The sequence below is a fragment of the Papilio polytes genome, unplaced genomic scaffold (genome assembly GCF_000836215.1).
Source record: "Papilio polytes unplaced genomic scaffold, Ppol_1.0 DF824180.1, whole genome shotgun sequence".
In the NCBI taxonomy this organism is placed as follows: Eukaryota; Metazoa; Arthropoda; class Insecta; order Lepidoptera; family Papilionidae; genus Papilio; species Papilio polytes.
The window spans coordinates 2,342,053-2,362,023 of record NW_013525024.1 but is presented as its reverse complement, the minus strand read 5'-3'; the positions used below and the strand labels follow the sequence as shown (position 1 = coordinate 2,362,023).

The 19,971-nt window shown below is 38.7% G+C and overlaps 2 protein-coding genes across 2 annotated transcripts in view; both read right to left on the bottom strand.

Annotated features, from left to right (window-relative positions):
• LOC106111022 (FERM, RhoGEF and pleckstrin domain-containing protein 2-like) overlaps window positions 1–6,844 on the bottom strand; it is a 7,449-nt gene extending 605 nt beyond the window's left edge. Inside the window, exons 1-14 of the mRNA XM_013292988.1 lie at window positions 6,823–6,844; window positions 6,255–6,458; window positions 6,095–6,188; window positions 5,507–5,633; window positions 4,912–5,077; window positions 4,740–4,796; window positions 4,288–4,355; window positions 3,619–3,799; window positions 2,837–2,974; window positions 2,309–2,406; window positions 2,103–2,226; window positions 1,307–1,456; window positions 669–763; window positions 322–464 (exon numbers count right to left, since the gene is read on the bottom strand). Coding sequence (XP_013148442.1) covers window positions 322–464; window positions 669–763; window positions 1,307–1,456; window positions 2,103–2,226; window positions 2,309–2,406; window positions 2,837–2,974; window positions 3,619–3,799; window positions 4,288–4,355; window positions 4,740–4,796; window positions 4,912–5,077; window positions 5,507–5,633; window positions 6,095–6,188; window positions 6,255–6,458; window positions 6,823–6,844 — 1,667 coding nt within the window. The remainder of the gene's footprint in view (window positions 1–321; window positions 465–668; window positions 764–1,306; window positions 1,457–2,102; window positions 2,227–2,308; window positions 2,407–2,836; window positions 2,975–3,618; window positions 3,800–4,287; window positions 4,356–4,739; window positions 4,797–4,911; window positions 5,078–5,506; window positions 5,634–6,094; window positions 6,189–6,254; window positions 6,459–6,822) is intronic.
• A 1,640-nt stretch (window positions 6,845–8,484) lies between these two features.
• Window positions 8,485–19,971, bottom strand: part of LOC106111021 — a 37,583-nt gene continuing 26,096 nt past the window's right edge. The window contains exon 13 of the mRNA XM_013292986.1: window positions 8,485–19,969. Coding sequence (XP_013148440.1) covers window positions 9,369–19,969 — 10,601 coding nt within the window. The 3' untranslated portion in view covers window positions 8,485–9,368. The remainder of the gene's footprint in view (window positions 19,970–19,971) is intronic.

Here is a 19,971-nt window from a genome sequence, read left to right as displayed (position 1 = left end):
GTCGATGCCGTCCTCCGGCGCGGGCGCACACACAGTGTATCTAGTAATAAATAATTGTTAATTAACTGTTTCCCACATTTTAAACATTTCAATAACTAGATCAAACAAGCTGTTGCTAGCGACTTCCTCCGTACGGAAATAAAAAATAAAAAAAAAGATAGCCTTTGAGTAATCCCTGATAACGAAGCTTTTTTATAGTGAAAGAATTATTTACATTTTTGAGTTATTTCAATACATATAAAAATATTTTCTTTATAATATGATGATATAGTTCAATTTTTAAAGCTGCTTTTAATATATTCAAAATTTATAATAGCTTACCCCAGCAGTGGCAATGAGGCGAGTGGTGTCTCATCCTGCCAGCTCTTGTAGAAGAAGAGCGTGAAGGCTGCGAACACCACCCATAACTTCTGCCAGCCGTGAGAGTTCTTGAACTTGCGGAGCAGGTAGCCAGATAACTGAGTCTAAAACCACAAATACCATAACAATATAGTAAAATACACTTTTATGTACGTATTGTATGTTTGTTTAGAAAATAAGAAAATTGTAGGCAAAATAATTTTTTTTAAATTACTTCTTAAATTTACTTCTTTAACTTATAGGAAAACTCAGAATACTTAGCGGAAACTTCAGAATCAAGATATGATATATTACATGTATGTACGTACTCTGATGGCGAGGTTGAGATGCTGTCGTGTGAGCGAGGCGGCGCGGTGCCAGCACACGAACGTCAGCGCTCCGCCCGCGCCCGCGCCGCTGCACTCTGCACAATATACCAAACATTAATTAAATACATACTAACGTAAAATTAAAAAAAAACTAAGTAGCCCATGTTTTCTTCCAGACTATCCTCTACGTCCATGCTGAATTTCATCGAGATCCGTTCAGCCGTTTAGGCTACCAACTAACAAACATCAATCTAAACTTTCGCATTTGTTGGATCGACGAGCGGTTTGTAAAATTCAATTCCGATGACAATCGAATACACGGTAACGATCTTCCATTGTAGGCGTGCGGATATCGGAGATAATGAAATAACAATCGCGTAACATTAGAAACACTATCCTTAGTTGACCACCATTTTAATTGATATCACAACATACTAATCGAATTGCAATCATTAACAGAGATTAACCGATTGATTTTATAATAAAAAAGCACATCATTCAATGACAATTGTCATTAGTCATTATTGCCGCTTGACATATATCCAAAGTATCCAAAATTATTAGTTTCCAGTAACTTTAATATTAATAAGTATCAATAATTCGGCCCGTTATAATAATTAGTAAGCTATGTGTAGCACCGTCCGTGTGTGGCGCTGTGAGCTGCGTGTCGACGTGCGTGGGGCGCTCGCGCGCGCGCTCGATGGCGGCCGCCAGCGCGTCGCACCACCCCGCACGCTCCGCCGCGCCGCCCGCGCCGCCCGCGCTCAGCACCACGCACGTGTCCTCGCCTTAACATGTACAAAAATAATAAGAATAAGAATATCTTTATTCCTCTCTAATGTTAATTACATAAATCAGTTGCCTTGACTACTTAACTAGGATTCCTGTTTTTAAGTAGCCAAGGACTAAAATAAGTAATAAATACACATTAATAGGAAAAAGGTAGCAACTGACGTACAGTCGTGGAACCTAGCGGTGTTCTGTTTCTATTGTATATTTGTTGAAACGTTTTGTAGGCATTGAGACCAACTGACGTACAATCAGGGAATCTGGCGGTGTTACATTTTAGAAACATTATATATACATTTACAAAAATTCATAACAACTCAATTATTAAACGAGTATGTATGAAAAAAGATCAGTTGGCTACATTTGCGCAAAAAAAAAAAAAATATTTGGACGTATAGAAATAACTTAAAAACTACTAGGATAATTATAAAAATTCTTTCACGGTTAAAAAGGTAATTTATCTGATGGTAACATAGGTTATATTTTTTAATTTCACGCGGATGAAGTCGCGAGCAACAGTTATTTATAAGAATAGACAAAGCTTGCAAAGAACAAGACATTTCTGTAAGTGGTACACCGCGAATTTCCACGACTGTACGTAGTATGCATTTGCTGCTATGCCAGCCCTTGTATACTACTCTATACCTGAGAGAGTAAAGGAGTTGGGTAAGTCGGAGGGCAGCAGCTGCAGCGAGTGCAGCGGCAGGGCGAGGTGCGCGCGGAACTGGGACACAGAACACTTGGACGCTATCAGCAACAAATCGCTAAACTGTAACAAAAGTAAATAATCTTATTTCATACAATACAACAAGAAAATATTTATTTAATTGACATTAGGAATATAATGGTACCAGAAAGAGCATCCTCTGCTGCAGACCCTTAGTGGAATGTTTGTAGAGACAGCCCAGCCGGATGAACTCGCGCTCCGCCACCAGCAACTTGTCGTAACCTAACACAATGCATGTAATTGAGTTAACTCCTAGTCTATAAGACACATGAATTGTACCTCGTAATTCAAACCCTAATATAATAAAAGTGCACAGACTACTTCTTCACGTAAAATGTCAGAAATCACAGCATATTTTTGAATGCGTCTTATTTTATTAAAAAGCCCTATAGTGATTACGCGCTTTAGGCTACATATATTCAAGCTATTAAACTTAGGGAATACTTAGATGGAAAAAAATCCATGTTGGAAAGGGACCATAAACAACAAACTGACAACTCTAAGGGAGCAAGGTTGCTATGGTAACGGTAATTGTTATCTAATGTCAAATACCGTTGTCATTTGAATTTAGGCATTTTCAATTGAAAATTCGACAAATATAAGAATACTTTTTTTATAATTGCATGCGGATGAAGCCGCATGTCTTACTGACCGGTGATGTCTCTCTGCACCTGGCAGAGCGCGCTGTGGTTCTCGACGTGCGGCAGCTGCTGCAGCGCCAGCGCCGCCATGCGCGTGGCCACCTCCAGCGCCGCGCGCGCGCGCCCGCCGCACCCGCCCACAGACAGCTCTGCACACAATAAAAACTTAAAAAAAGGATACCTAAAGCCGATTAACTTCGAAGAGAATTATAGTGGACTGTATGATAAAATAAAAACGCCTTTATTGCTCTCAAAATACTGGACATCAAATAAGTTAAATATTGTCTATTTATATTTCGCCGCGACCTCAATAACTGCTGCCTCGTGCCATGATTTTATTAGTTGTTGTTAAATCAAAGAGACCGCCGTCCTTCGCCGCGCGCTGCCAAAGAAACATCAAAGGATGTACTTCGGCGGCGCGCGACGACAGGGCGGCCGCGGTCATCCGAGGTTACACGTGCCGCGAGGTGCATTCAAGGGCGGCACGTGTAACAGCGAGTAGGCATAGCAATTACATCGCCAACAAGAATCTTACTAATATTATAGGATCGAAAGTTAAGATGGATGGATGCATGTATGTTAATGTTTTTATTCTAAATTGCTGAACAAATCAGTATTTTTTTTTAAATTCCACGCGGACCGAGGCCGGGGCGAAAGCTAGTGGATTTATGTAGTAGTGCAGTGTTTCAACAGCATAATTAATGTTTTTTGAAACCAAAAGCACACACAGGTATCTGATTTTTGTTAAAATATAAATATTTGCAGCCGAATGTACAGCTACTGTAAAGCGTACCGTGCGCCAGTCTGCGCAGATGCAGCGCGCGGTGCAGCGGGCGCAGCAGCAGCGCGGCCAGCGGCAGCGGCGAGCTGGCGTCGAACTCCGCCGCCGCGCGCGCGCCCGCCCCGCCGCGCCGCCGCGCGCTCTCCGCCAGCGCCACCAGCGCGCCCGCGCCCAGCGCGTACTGCTCGTACGCCTGCCTCACACGCACAAACATCACGCCACCGCACGCATTCACAGCCCACCACGGGCTGATACAGGCTCAAATAACGTCACCACACGCAGTCAGATCCTCCCAACACTGGCTGATAGAGGCTCAGATAGCACAAATATGACGTTACCACATGCATTCAGAGCCTCCCACCACTGGTTGATACGGACTCAGATAGCTTAAACATAACGTCACCACAAGCATTTAGAGCCTGTCCCACTATTGGCTGATAGAGATTCAGATAGCTTAAACATGACGTCACTGTCAGATAAGGAAACAAAATCCGATGTTTCCATCAATTTTACACATCGGATTGTTATCAGACAATTTACAGTCAAATAAGTATATAGGTATATATTGAAATTATCGGTCAATTAAGTATATAGTGTGCGAGATATACGCCCATGTATGTGTTCGTACAGGGCGTATACGTGCACTTGTACTTCTGCGGCATAAAATAAAAAATTGCTTACATCGTATATGTTCGTCAGATAATCGTGTAGCATATCTGCTATCTTCTTATATTCCGGCTCCTCGTTATCTACAAGAACAACAAAAATATTAACACACTAAAAGACTAAAAGTGAACATACGAGCATATTAACACAACTAATAAGTACAGAGAATTTTTAGCTTAAACTATAAAAAAAAACACGTTAAATACGAAAATATACATAAAAAAAATAATTACCAACGACGTTTACGACCGAGATGTAAATCTACTAGGTTACTGGACTAGCATACTCGATACAAAATATACAATAAAACTTTGGATACATCGATTGTATTTTAAACTACGATACTGGAAATTACACTTTATAAAGTAATCTAGTAACTGTATTACAACACAAAAGTAGTCATGTAACAAAAATTACTTAATCTACATAAAATAGCTACAGCACTAATACAAGATGTAAAAAGGTACCATCATAGTACGGCGGCATAAAGGTGGTCAGCAGGCACTCGAAACTTGTTTGGAACTCTTTGAAACATAATTAAATACATTCAAATATTGCGTGAAAACATCGTTGAATACATTTCTGTAAATATAACACCGCGGCATTCCACGACTGTACCTACAATGAGTAACTGCGTACCGTTTCTAGTGTGCGGTGCTGTGGCGAGTGCGCGGTCGAGTCGTGCCAGTAGCGCGCCAGCGGGCAATGCCAGCGGCTCCAGCGCCAGACAGCCGCGGGCCAGCGCGCTCGCTTCCGCACCCTCCGCGCCGGCGCTCGCCACACGGCCCACGTGTCGGGACCACGTCTATACACACAAATAATGCCTACTAAAGTATACGGATATCTGAAAGTCTTATTTGCAAACTTTAAGAAAGGTCTAATATTCAACAGTAAACTGACACTATTCCTCATGCGTGGCTGAACCTTTTCACATGAATTTTTCTACGCTTGTTATACGTTACAAGCTACGCATTCATTAAATATGAATTCACCTTAAACATCTTTGAAATTTGTACAACAACGCTATCAGTATGAACAATATATAGAAAGTAGCTTTCTTCCGCAACTCCCTCCGCATTGAATTAAAAAAAAAATTAAGTAGCTTATGTGTTGTTCCAGACAATCCACTACATTTATACCAAATTTCATCGAGATCCGTTAAGCCGTTTACGATACAAACTAACAAACATCCATCTAAACTTTCGCATTTATTAGTAAGATATTGCAAACTTACGACTGTGACAAGTTCTAGGTCCCGTTTGTATGTGCGCTCTGTCATGAGCAGCTCCTTGGCCACGAAGTAGGTGACGTCACCGCGCCGCCGCTGCGTCTCGCTGCAGTACGCGATGCGCGATGATATACTGCCCAGATACATAGATAATACACATTCAGTTTATAAAGCGAACTATTAAAAAAAAACTTTAATTTTCTTATTGATAACAATCGATATTTTAATGAAGAGTAGTTATTGTGCGACAACCTATATGCTATCACGGACTTTAATTTAGCAAATTTAAAGGGCTACAATTCTTCCAGATATCATTTTTGTGTGTCTTATAGTTTAGGCTACGTAAGCAAAGAAATAAAAATAGACTAGAATTTTCGTCACGCGATTTTGAGATAAACTATTTAATTACGCCGTAGTCTTTGACTCAAAAAATTAAACAAAATGGGACCCACCTGCAAGCACTACCTTTCGGATACAAAAGAATTAACAAAATCGGTCCACTAGCGGCGGAGTTATGCCGTAACACACACACAAAACATACAGACGAATTGAGTACCACCTTCTTTTGGGAAGTCGGTCAAAAATAAAGATTACCTGTTATTATTCCGCCTAGAGAGCGTATCGCCGGCGTCACTCTCACCTCCACTTAGCACATCCATGCTATTTGTCGATTCTGATACTATATGCACTGAAAAATGAAAAACGGTGTTTTATTTCGAAACTTTATCCAATCAAACAGTCCGCTCTTACTTACCGTTGACATTTCCGTTGATAGTATCACAGCTGTCAAGGTGCCTTCTGTCGCGGTTGTCGAGGACATCGTAGCCGTTCGTGAGTCGCGGGGCGAAGGGCGTGGAGGAGCAGAGCGGCGCCGCCCCGCGCTCGGGCTCCGCCCCCGGCGACATGCACAGGCTCGCAGACGACACCGTGCGCTCATCATCCTCCGGCGACAGCTCCTCTGTAAACCAACAAACATGTCAAAATATTGATTAACATTTCAGCCCACGTCAATTTGACGAATCAATCGATTGATCGAAGTCCAAATCATTATGTTTTCTGATAATGTTCAAATTGACGAAGGCATTAGATATTTATAAAATTATAAATTCTGAAAACAAAAAAAAAACAATATAACATAATCATCATGCAACAGTACAAAAATATAACAATAAAAACAATGAAAGTAAATTTGTAAAGACATAAAAATGTGTAGTATCTAGGCATGTGTAAACTAGAACATAACTGAAATCATAAATTAATTAAATAAAAAAATAAATTAAAAATTAACAAGGCGTTTATTTAAATTGACACTTACATGTTACTTCCTGGCAGCTTATAAACCATAGGTAAAACGATTCGAATAAAATACAGTATAATTTATATTTATTTATTGATGTAACTAGCCCCCGCATTAAAGGAGTAGTGTATTGCATGAGTACCGTACACTTACATATAAATTCAATAAGGAAGTAACATTCGAAACATTTGAGAAACAATATTTAAACGCGACGAAGTAAATCAATAACGACGTTACAGTCTATTCGGGTTGTACAATTTCAATCGAAAAGTCAAAGTACTTAAAATCTAAGGATTTCATTACATAATAATTATATTATAAACGATTATTGCACTAACTAGTGAGGAGCCAACCTCTTACACCTAATAGTCTAAAATTGCTTCCACACGCTGACTCCGTACTTATTACTTCCAGTTTCAATTGAACACCGCGGCCAGTGGGGGAATGAAAGCTTGTTTGGAAACGCCTAGGACTTCATAATACTTATCTGAATGTAACTGAACGTTTCTCCCGTACATACTGCTCGCTCGACCTTCACCGATAACATAGGGTTAAAACACTATTCCACAAACGTGAATTGATTTATCCTCGATCGAATTTTATTATCCGCTTCAGGTCAACATAAATAGTAATAAAAATACCGAAACAAGTGTGACATCTAACCTGCCTAAGGCCAGCTTTAGACTCTCAGTACTGACTGTTTTAACTGATACGAGGTTTCAGTTAAAATTGAACGTCTGTAGTGGGCACAACATTCGCTACAGACTTTCTAAGGGCATAAACGCGACCATTCGAATATTTGAAAACGTTCCTTTCGACACAACAGTGGATCATCATACATAAATATATTTTACCTTTAAAATTAAATTTTAAACGACAACACATAAAACTAATGCCACAAAGTACACATGATATAGTTTAGTTGCTTAGATTTTGTACCTTCAGCTACATACTTAAATTATCCTCAGGCAAAGGAGTAAATTCACGAGAAAATGTGCGTATGTAAACCTTAACATAATGTATTGAGCAAGGATTTTACGTTTTATATTTGTGTTCAATTGACTTGGATAGTAATCATTGATTATTTCCAAATAAACATTATAGAAATATTAATAAAATTTATAACAATTAACAACGTAACATTTACTCTAGATGAATTTAAAGATAATAATATTTTGTAAGGAATAAAGTGGGAACATAACATTCTTTGCAGTCTTATAACACTTGACGCTATTAAATTATTACAATATTCGACACGTATAACAATAAATTGGATTGTATAATCTCAACATATTTATTTATCTACGCAAAAACAAATAAAAATAAATTGAAGTAACGGTTGAAGAACTCTCATTATAACATTATAAGATAAAACTTTAGAAATAAAATAATCTAGTAGAATGCTGTCCTAGTCTTTCATGTATAATTTGAGTGAAACGGAACTACAAAAATTGCACCTAACTATGTCTGTTTGTTTCACAAGACACGCAACATCTGGGAAATGTGTATAAGTCATTTAAAAAATACAAACCTTAGATAATCAATGTTTTATGTGATTAATAATTGAAAAAATTCAAACCGATTTAACAAGCCAGGCATTACATTTATGTGCGGAAAACAATTTCGTGTCACACTTAAAATGTGCTGAATAGTGATAATTTATTGATATACTAAATAACAGTAAGAGTAATTTAATATTTATTTTTATGTAAGAGTATGAAAAATCAACAAAACAATGATATGGATTTTAAAGCTTACTCCATTCTAGATATTCGATGATCAATTTTATAAAACACTAAAATCTTGTTTGCGGCTAACATACATATAAGAAAACCTTTTAAAAACATCGTGAGGATCAAAATTGAGCAGATTTGGCACGAATATATTTCAATATTAAACAAAAAAACACTTATAAAAAGAATAATGTTGGTAATGTTATATTTTAATAATATAACTAAAGCAAAACATAGATCTTGGATCCTAAAAAACAAAGTAAATCACAGCCTTTACATTACATAACACTATTTTCATGTAAAGATTAAGGAATACACAAGTTAACACCCATCCCATTGCGGAATTATTAAATGTACGTAAGACATGGGCGTTTGTGTGTAATGAGTGGACTATAGATATATGAGAATAAATGTAACGTGTAATACCTATGTAATCAACGTTTGTAGAGGGGCGTTTGGCACTAAATATTCATAAACGTACCTTTTATATTGCCTTCAAGCTTCAGCTCTAGTCATATAACACAATATAGTGTAACCATTTGCAATATAAACTATGATTTAAATAATAGAGATCAGTACACTTTTAACTACATCTAAATACTTAATAACCTACGGGTAAGTCCGTGCATACATGGAAGATATAAGGGTTCACGGCTATTTAGGATTGGCACTATATATTTTTTTCTAATAATTCAAAGTGACACAATATATTTAATATAAGTATTCTAATAGAATTTTAATACAACGATTAATTGCGTTATTTAGAATATAAGATTATGAATCGCAGAAAAAGTTTAAGACAAGTCGCAACGGAATTGTTAAAATAGTGAAATCACTTTTATTCATTGTCATCGTCGGAGCAGAGCGGCGGGGGCAGCGTCGACACGTCAAACTTCTGCTCGGGACTGTCGCTGGAGGCCTGCGAGTCCACGTAATGACTAGAATAGAATCTCTCTACATTATTGAGGCTAAAGCGTTGGTTCAAATCCCTCGCGAATCGCTCCTCGCTGCCCTCTCTGCGCTCCAGCACGTCGTGTTCGTACTGTGGATAGCATTCCTGCGTTTGGAACATTTCCATCTCTTCGTAACGCTCCGGATACGGACTGCCCCTGTATTCCTCGTATTCGTCTTTATCTTGGGGAAGCTCTGAATCCGAATAGGCAACTGAATCGCGTTCATACATGAAACTACCAGATTTGGTTGTTTTCGGAGCCCTTTTAATAGTGTCAATAGGATAAGCATAATCGTCGGAGTCGTCCCTATCACTTTGTTCTTGGTAAAATTTCGATCGAGACTGGTGTTGGCTAGAAGATTCGCCAGATTTGTCTTCGGATTGCCGAAACATCGGCGAAGATTTAGCTTTCTTGAGGGACGACTGACGACTGCTCTTATTAGAGTACGAAGTTCTAGGAGGACTATCATCGGGAACATACGATGGTTCTTGTGAATCAAGATATGGATGACGTAGGCGACCTAAGCGATCAAAACGTGGAAATCCCATTTCGTCCTCATCGGCAGACGATCCGAATCCTTGAAACTTTACAGGTGTTATACTGATAGGGAACTTCTGTGGCTCGTATGGGATACTTTTATATTTAGCCGCAAAGTCCGCTTGTTCGTCATCTTCAGAGTAACTAACTGACTCCTGAATATCATAGTTTTTGGAATTGCCCTTTGACATTTCAGAAGACCCCGACTCTACTTCGGGTAAATAACTATCGGAACATTCAGAACTTTCAATTCGCCGTAAATTCTCTTCAACAGTCAAATACATTGCCCCTTGAAGCTTGTCGCTTTCTGAAGAGCATTGACTTTTGGTAGAATCCTCCTCCAACACATCTTGAATTTTTTCATGTCTTCTGCGTGCACCCGCGACTGGTTTCTTTCGCCTAAATGTCTTCATTCTCTCCCTTGGGTCCCTAATAACGTCTAAAGAACTATCTGTATCATTGCCACTCGGGGGGCTTTTTAAGGAAATATTTCTAACCAAAATAGATTTTTTGACAGGCGCTTTTAATGGTTGTATGGGTGGAGACTCGGAACTAAGGCTGCTAGAATAATACGGGGAACATCTCGAAAGCGGAGTTTTCCCAGATCTTTCATTAGATCTTTTCTCTTGCAATTCTTTATGTACTAATGGTATTTCTGGTACTGTAATTATAGGTAATTCCGACGACGAAGCCAAATAATGTTCATGGAAAGACCAGCTTTTAGGTTTAGTACGATATTGCTGTGATATTTTATATTCTTTTATTTGATTTTTTGACAATGTCTTGTCATCGTAACTAGCATGTTTTGCCAAAGGCTTAAAGTCGGTTCGATTGAAGTGATTGCCAGTATCTTCTCGTATTATATTAGAGAACTCTTGGCTTTGATAACGTTCGCTATGCTTTTCTTCTTGGCTATACAGCTGAGAAGGCATATCGATATCTATTTCTGGTTGCGATTCAATAGAATAAGGTTTAAAATCGCTATCTTCACTTTGACAACGCATTGTTGGTTTTGTATACCTATGCGTCTGCTCCTCGTAACTTAAACTTTTTGGTGGAGCTTTAGAATAGCGTTCGTGTGTTTTATCCTGTGGATGTTGGAATGCTCGTAATCGTTGATCAAATCTAAAAATACCATTGGCATGTTTTTGTAAGCTACTTAATGAGCTGGAACTGGATTTATCTGACTTATCACTGTAGCTTATTGAGGAAGATTTATCATGTTTTCCAGTATAAGAAGCTGTTAATCTAAGAACAGGTTCTTTGACGTCATCCGGTTTAATCGGCGACTCACATTTAGGAATCGATGATTCCTCTTCAACTTTATCTTCGGTGTCAGAAGGCAAGTCTTTAACGCAAGTTCTATCAGATTTTGTTTCGTCCATCTCTTGTTGATCTTCGCGAGCTGTGGCAACAAGAGTGTGACTTGTACTCGCTGACCACTCGGATATGGACTGTGCTAGCGTTAAAGTACTATCACTCTTGGTCCCCGAACTACTATCTATACCTTTTCTGGAAATCGTAGTTTCTGAACTACATAATTTATCGTATTTAATGTTTTCCGAACTTTTATCAATACTACTGCTCTTTGAGCTACCTTCTGCTTGGGAGCCTATCTTTGATTTCTGTTCGGATTTTTTACAGACTTTAGAAGACGAAAACAACTTAGAATTCGCATTTTCAGATTTATCACTTTTCGGAATAGATATCGCAGATATACTCTCAGAAGCAGAAAGATTAGCATATTGACGAACAGTATTTGTGCCCGTCGACCATTCTGAAATACTCAAACAAATAGACGTATCCTCGGAATGAGAACTATGAGTACATTTCTTCGGGGGCAAACCAATTTTAACAGTTCCATCTAAGTCAGTGCCAAAAGAACTGGTTTCCTCTTCTGAATGGCTACTATGACTACATCTTTTACAAGTACCCGCACTGCCAGTACTAAGCTTAGCTACTACGCGGACTGTCTCGTCGGCGTTAGTTTGAGAAAGTAGATCATCGATAGAAGTGTCCGAATTGTTAGACCCGCATGAAAACTTTTGAGTGCCTATTTGCGAGAATCCTTTGTCAAAATCAGGAGATAAAGATTTGCTATCTCCACCGAAAACATCATCAGTGTACATATTTTCGTCTTCGAAAATTGGGCTATGATTTGTTGGTGATTTCAATGGCTGACTCACAATAACCTTATCTTCTATATTACTTTTCACATTAAATGATTTATTTTCTGCTCGGGAACAACACGAACCCGCGTCTCCCATGAGGCAAGATGCTTTACTTAACGTGCCGGTTAAACATGACTTATCGTAGTTTTGTATAACGTCTTTATTAAGACAGGTAAATTCATCGTGTTTATCCAGTGGTTCGACCATATATGCTGACTGTTCGTAAGGAATAGTTTTAACGTTTTTTTGTAAAGAGTCGCTGTTTGTTTTGTCTGGAGATTTTTCGGATTTCGACTCTTGTACATCTCTTTCCAAATCCTCGTCATTATTTAAAGTATCGCTATCATCGTCCGATTCTAAATTATCTTTTGAGCTTTCAGATTGAATAGTGACCTTCATAGCCTGCTCCGGTTCATTGCTCATATAATAAATATGAACTTTTTCTACTCTTGGTGTTTCTAGTAAACTAGACGGAAGTGAGGGCCAATCTTCAAAATCACTTGATTTTCTCCTGCTTAATTCAGAAGATTCACATTTCGAAACAGCTTGGGGTGGTAATTCTGGAAGCGGCCAATCTTCAGATTCCTGACTTTCGCTAGCAGAAGACTGTTTCGACGTAGTTTTTGTTTTACCTTTTTTTAACGGACTGTCATCGGTAGACTTTTTAGTTTCTTGCGAGCCTTCAACTTTCTTACTCGCTTTATCAGCTTCTTTCTTGGACTCGGAATACATTTCACTTATCTTAGTTTGATCAATAGGTATATCTGGCATTTCAGCTGACGTTCTGCGATCGGTGTCTGAAATGTACGCGACGTTAGCATTGCTCGGTGGATCTGAACTGAGACTAGCTTGATGGTCACTAGAATTTAATGATTCTTCGTTGATACTCTCAGATCGAGAGCACGCTTTTGTCGAATCTTCATCAGCGCTAGTTTTTTCAGATGCAGTACTTCGTTCTGATATACGAGACAAAGTACGGCCAAAATTTTGACCATATCCGATTACTACATCTGTAGATGCTGAAGAAGTAGCTGGATACAAGAAATTCACGGGGAAATCATTAAGGTCATCCGTAAAGTCAGCTTCTGTTGAATCTTTGGACGTATTTGCAGACAAAGGTGGGTTTTTGGAAAATGTTTGAAAGTCATCTAGAAGTCTCTGATTGTTGTACTCGAATACATCCTTGTTAACTGTAAGGCTTTCATAGCCTTCGTGATCTTGAGGGATCCAAGCTTCCTCAATACTAGTACTGTTTTCACTTCCTGATGCGCCAAAGAAGGGTCTCCAAGTTGGTTTAAGCTCTTCTCCTCGACGATAGGCTTCCCCTAAGGAGCCAGAAGTAGACTCAGTAGTTTCAAATGAACCTCTAGACTCGACACTAAGTGACCCTCTTGAATCCATGCTAGATTTAGATGAACTTTTCTGTTCATCAAGTCTTATTTTTCTTCTCGATGATGAATCATCTACACTAAGGGATCCCTTTGAAGGTGTAGTAGTAGTCGTGGTGTCGATACTTGACTTAGAAGAGCTCTTTTGGTCAGTGTCTTTCAAAGCTCTTTTCTTCATCATTTCTCTTTCGAACGAAGACGTGATTACATTACCATCATCGTCAAAATCAATAGTAGTATTTTGATCTTCTTGTGATATAGTTATAGCTATTTTTGTTTTTTTGACCGTTTTTTCGAGATCTTTCCGTATATCTGATGCTTTAGAAGCTGCAGACTGACTAGATTCTGATTCTTCAATAACACATTTACCAATTTTTTCTAAGCCGCTCTTCCGTATGTTTGGTTTAGATAACTGTTCTACTGTGCGATCAATACTTTCAGAACTAGATTCCGAATCTGTAGGCCCTTTAAGAGAGTCTACTGGACCTTGTTTTTCTAAGGTCGGTGTTGGGGACTTTCTCGTGCCTAATTTGGATGGGCTGCGTGGGCTTTCGATACGTCCTAGCTCCGGAATCGGGGAAGGAGATTTTGAATTAGACTTGGAATGATCGCTCGATAATGTGTGGTGGGAAACTAAATGCTCTTCTCCGTATTCCATGGCTTGTTTTAGTTCTTCGAGGCACTCCCTATCCTTTTTATTTAACTTTTCGATATCCTGCGAAATACCTAAAGGTCTAGCAATCGAACAACTAACACTTGATTCGTCGTCTATGGAGCTTCCTTTAATATTAGCGCTTGACGGGCTCACATCTTTTTCAATACTCGTCCAAGAAGTAGATTCAGAACTTCTCGATCGCTCTGCACTTAACTTAAGTAGTTCACTGCGTCGAGACTTAGCGGATAATAGTGTTTTTTGGTCGTTTTTATGTTCAGTAGGTGAAATGTCGTTTGCACTGCCCGAGCTACCAGTTTGTTCACCTGACTCTGACTTTTGTATAGATCTTGACGTGCTAGCGTCAATAAACGGTAAATTTTCTATAGTAGGACTGTTCTCTTGAGGTGGAGTTACAATTATTTTGTTTTTATTTTTAAACTTAAGATTTAAATCCATAGATTTTGAAAGCTCCTTTTTTATCTTAATGTCTCGGTCATTTTCAGATTCCGAACACAGCTGAGACATAGATTCGTGTTTCAAAAATTCTACTAGACTCGCAGATGATTCTTCAAACGTACTCTGTGCATCTAGCGTTTTCTTACTTTTACTGGTTCTATTACTTGTATCAGAGAGCGGGAGCTCTGTATCTGCAGTATATTCCTCATAATCAACCGTAATCCACGATCCAGTGTCATCGCTTCTACCACGATACAGTTTAGTTTTTTTCTCCTTTCTCGAAACCTGATCTTGATCTGACGAACTATCGGCATCAATGTATGGTAAAGAAAAACCTAACATATTACTTTCATCTGATACTTTTAATTCACTTACTTCTGTCAGAGATTCCTCTTCACTAGTTAAACGCTGTACTTCGTGTTTTTTCTCTTCTAGCAAACTATGAACATCTTGATTGCTCTTACTCTCTTGAATTTCACTTTGTCTTTGTTTGTTATAAATGTCTATCTTTCTCCGCTCCATTATTATAGTTTGAGTGTCATTTTCTATAATTGTATGTTGAGAATTCGTCATCCATTCCATTGATGAGTCGTCTTCAGTTCTTTCTTTATAACTGTGAGAAGGAGAAACTTCTTTATTTTCTTGCTCTTTTACACTTACTTCTGACTCATCCTTGGCATTGGAATGGACATCAACAGTTACTACTTCTTGTTTAAAATTTTTATTCGAACCTTCTTCCATTATTGCAGACGGTGGGGTTACGTAATTCCTGTCCAAGCTTTTCGATTTAATCTTGGCTTCAAGATGTGCTTCTTCTTTACGATCTAAACTTTTTGATTTCACGCTAGGGTGAGATTTTTGATATACCACTTTGCCCTCAATCAGTTGTTTTATTTCTTGCTTCTTTGATAATGTCTTTGGAGATTTTTGAAGTGCTGCAAGGTCATCAAAATTGTCTTCTAAAGATTGGCTAGACTTATCATCCATGCTTTTATTTAATTTACCGTTACTGTCTTTCGTTGTTTTCTGATCTTCAAAACTCCTGCTTATTTTGCCTCCTAATTTATTGTCAAGTTTTTTGGGTGACTTGGCAATAAAAACGTGATCTTCCGCTTTGCTGCTAATCTTTGTCTCAATAATAATTTTATCGCCTTCAGTTTTGACCAATATTTTATCTTCTGGTGTCGGAAATGGTGGCATTGTATCTTTGACAGGACTTATAAGCGTTTTTGTTTGCTTCAAAGCAGCTTCAAATAACATCTGTTGTTTTTCTTTACGCTTTGCAATTTCGGAGTCGCTCTCTTCCTGTGACTTAGTTCGTTCTTTTTCTTTACTACCACTTCGTTTTACTTCCATTCTCTCTAACGATTTTGATTTCTCTTTAGACACTTTTTTCATAACTTGATCTAGTTCTTGGCTTTTAGCGCGTGTGATGTCTAAGGGCGGTACAGTCAAGAAATCTGGACGTTCCTTAAGTGATGATGGTAATGACTTTTGTGTTTGCAAAGCTTTCACTTTGGTGGCATTTGTATCAAGCGACCCACCTTTATTAAGTTTACTGGTTATTTTCTGTTTATCTTCTGGTTTCGTCTTTAAAGTTAGTTTCTTCTTATCTTTACGTTTAATTCTTTCAATATCTGGCACAATTTGGTCTTCACTTAAATCTGACAGTTTTCTAATACTGCCTCTTGGAGAATTAAGAGACGAAGTTGGTGACCTGGATGGGGACTTGGAGATTGGCGACCGAGATAATGGCGACCTATTCATTGGCGATCGCGAAGGTGATTTAGCCTGAGATTTTATCTTGGTTAAGTCATATCGTCGTTTAAACGATCTAGGACGCCTTTGCTCCACAAGATCGTCTAAAAGTTTCAATTCCTCACTGTCAATTAAAACAGACTTGACTTCAGGGGGTGTTTCAACTGATTGCTCCTCTTCTACTTCTTCAATCTTATCGATTGTATCCTTCTTAATACTACTTTTTGTCTTATCGTCTGTGAGTGGTTTTTCTTCCATTATGATAGCTTCCTCGTTCTCATCTTCTACCGTATCATCTTTAGATGAAAACGCATTCATTGGTGGAAGCCTGTGTAATTGTATAACAGGTGTATCTAAGCTTTTTGCTCGCCTACTAGCTGTTGGAGAGTCTTGCGTTGCCTTTTGACGTTGGAGCGAAAAGACAGAACCTTCTGATAAATTTAACCTTGCATGGGCGAAAAGTATCGGAGTACCTCCAGTTTTGCGTAACATAGGTGATATTAATTCATCACGTAAACTTTTCTTAACGTCCAATTTGGTAAAATCTTTTTTATCAGGTTGACTAATTTCGCCTTTCTCTTCCGACTGTGTTCGAATGCCAGTAACTTTTTGTATTTCCATATCCGCTAAATGTTCATCATCTGATTTAAGAAATTCAGTGCTCTCTAATATAGGCGAAGGAATATTCTCATTGTACTCCCAAGTAGAACTTTCTTTACTTAATTGTTTTACTTCTGGTGCTTTTATGCCAACATCGTCCTCGGAACTCGGTATAGAAATGGAACGTTCAGAAATGCGTCTCAATTCTGTAGCGTTACCACTAGTGCAATCCAGAATTTGAGGATTATATTTTGCTTCAAGTTCTGCTAGTTTACGGCATTGAGGTGGAGAGCCTTCTATTTCAGTTGAACTCATAGTTTGACCTCTATGCCAAGCACCTGACGTTATCTTATCATATTCGAGTTGCAAAATAGGCTCTAATTCTTTACGCGATTGTGGTGGTGAGAATTCTAACTTTGGAGCAGCCTCAGTTGTTCCAAAAACGTCATCTGAATCAACACTTTCGTCGTCAGAAGAGAATGAAGTGATCCTAATTTTATTATTATTTTTCGGTTTAATTTTACCTCCTACTCCTTTTTTGCCAGTACCACGCCCCTTTGTCACTCTCTTTGGTGGCATTTTCTCAGACTTCGACTTAATATCTGCTCGTAATTTTTCTGCAGCTGTTAATGGCTTCGGATCTTTACATATTGGTGGCTGTTGTACATTTCGTCCGTTTATTGCAAATTTAATGTCATGTGAAAATTGGGTTTCCTGTCTAATACTGTCAGTTTTGGAACTCGTTGCAGAGTCGCTCTCAATTTGGCTTAATTTTGAATTCAACGTTTCAAGTAAAACAGGGTCTAACTTCTTACTGATATCGCGTTTCGGACTCGGCACATGTTTTAACTGACCGCTCTTATCAACTTCTAAAGTAATGGGATCGATTTTGGATAAATCAATGTTTTGCGTAAATAAGAAATCTCGATTTTCAACTTCCAAGAATTTTGAACTATGTTCAGCTTGGATGCTAGTTCTTGGTGATTTCGGCGATTTCGGAGATTTCGGAGATTTTGGCGATTTCGGCGATTTGGGTGATTTAGGTGATTTGGGAGACTTGGGTGACTTTGGCGATCTAGGTGATTTTGGATGATCATGGTATTTACATCTGGGATGTGCTGTGACTACATGCCGTCCGTTTTGTGGAGGCAAAGTTATTATATCCGGAGGCTGTCTCTTATCTATTAATGGAGACGGAGCTGTCCCGTTCATTACATGACGTTTATGTAAAACATATGGAATATCATAACCATCGTCAATTTTCTTATTATCATTAAAGCCCGCTTTGAATGCATCGAACTCTTTAAAATAATTCTTAGGTAAGTCAAAGGGAGAGCGCACATGGTCTGGATGTACAGATGGTAACTCAAAGTGCGATCGTTTTGTAGCGATCGGGGGTGCACTCGGTATTTGACGGAACATGTAATCTTCGTCACTAGACTCAGCAGGAGTCAGGTCAATAGATTTTTGGTGCATCAGAACATGTCGACGAGAGTTAACACTACTAAAACGTGGCCTATTAGCTAAACTATTCGGATCACTTTTAGTTCTTTCAACTGTCGGATGAGTGTACGGAGCTGCAGTGTCCGCTAAACGACTACTAGAGCTAGTCTCCAAAATTAATTTAGGGTTATACTCATCAAAGTGAGTCTTAGCCATGAGTTCTTCTTTTAGATTTTCTTTCCTAACAAGATGTGTATGAACTTTGCCACGCATATTCTTATCGAACTCCGACTGTAGTATCGTCGACGTGCCAGATTGCATTGCAGCTGCTTTAGCCTTATTTTTTGCGTACTCAATGCTATCCATAGCGGGCAATACACGAACGTTTACATCGGACTCATTAGAAGATTCCTTTACAAGATGAGACGTATTATTTTCTTTGCTAATGGAACGCGTTAAAGACTCAATCTTTTCTTTATCAAAGCTAAAGACAGTTTCAGAAGACCTACGACGCTGATAACTATGTATTTTAGCAGCTCTGTTATCTATCTCAGTGTCTAGACCAGCTATTTTTTCTGGCCAAATGTGCGTTACATGAGGATGCATTTCTTCCTCCTCGGTAGATAATTCATCAGATTTTTTCGGTGGACTAACATCCGAATACTGAGCGTACTGATCTAACTCTACATTTTGCAAACTTGCTGAATGCATAGGACTTGGTTCTTTGTGCTTGTTATTACTAGGAAATGTTGAGTACGGAGTAGGAATGTGATAAAAGTTAGGTGAATTTGCAAGATTAGCGATTAAATCTTCGTGAGATTTGTCAAAAATAGTTTTTTCTCTATATTCCGGTTTTTCCATACCAATGAAAGTCGATTGTGTGTCATAGAATTCTTTACCCGAATCCTCTGGACTGGAGGAGGGCGAAATCGGTTCAAAGGGATCGATATAAGCGTTCTGAATACTCGTAATGCTGCGACGTCGGAGATTGAGGTCTTCCGATTCGTAGATATTCTTTTTACAATCGTAATAATCTGACTTAGAATCCTGACTAGAAGTCCTAGAACCAGATCTGTCGGAACTTTTGCTCTTTAACGTTTCTCGCGATTTCTTACTATCGGTATGATAAACGCTGTCACGAGATTTTTTGCTCGATTCAGCACTACTTTTAGATATTTTTTCGTAAATATCACTCTTCGACTCCTGGCTTGAAGTTCGAGAACCGAGCGCACGTTTGATTTCCTTATAAAAACTGCCGTCCGACCTAACGGATAACTTTTCACGTGGAAGTATACGCGGATCGTCAATAAGGAACGGATCTAAAGGTATATCGTTGTCGCTTTTATATTTCACACTAGCAATATTAATCTGTTCCTGAGCGTCGCACTCGGAAAGATGCGACAGAGACTGGTCGTCATCGGACGGCAAGTCGTTACCGGAGTCGAGCGAGCACGAGCGCGTATGTACGGCGGAGGAACGC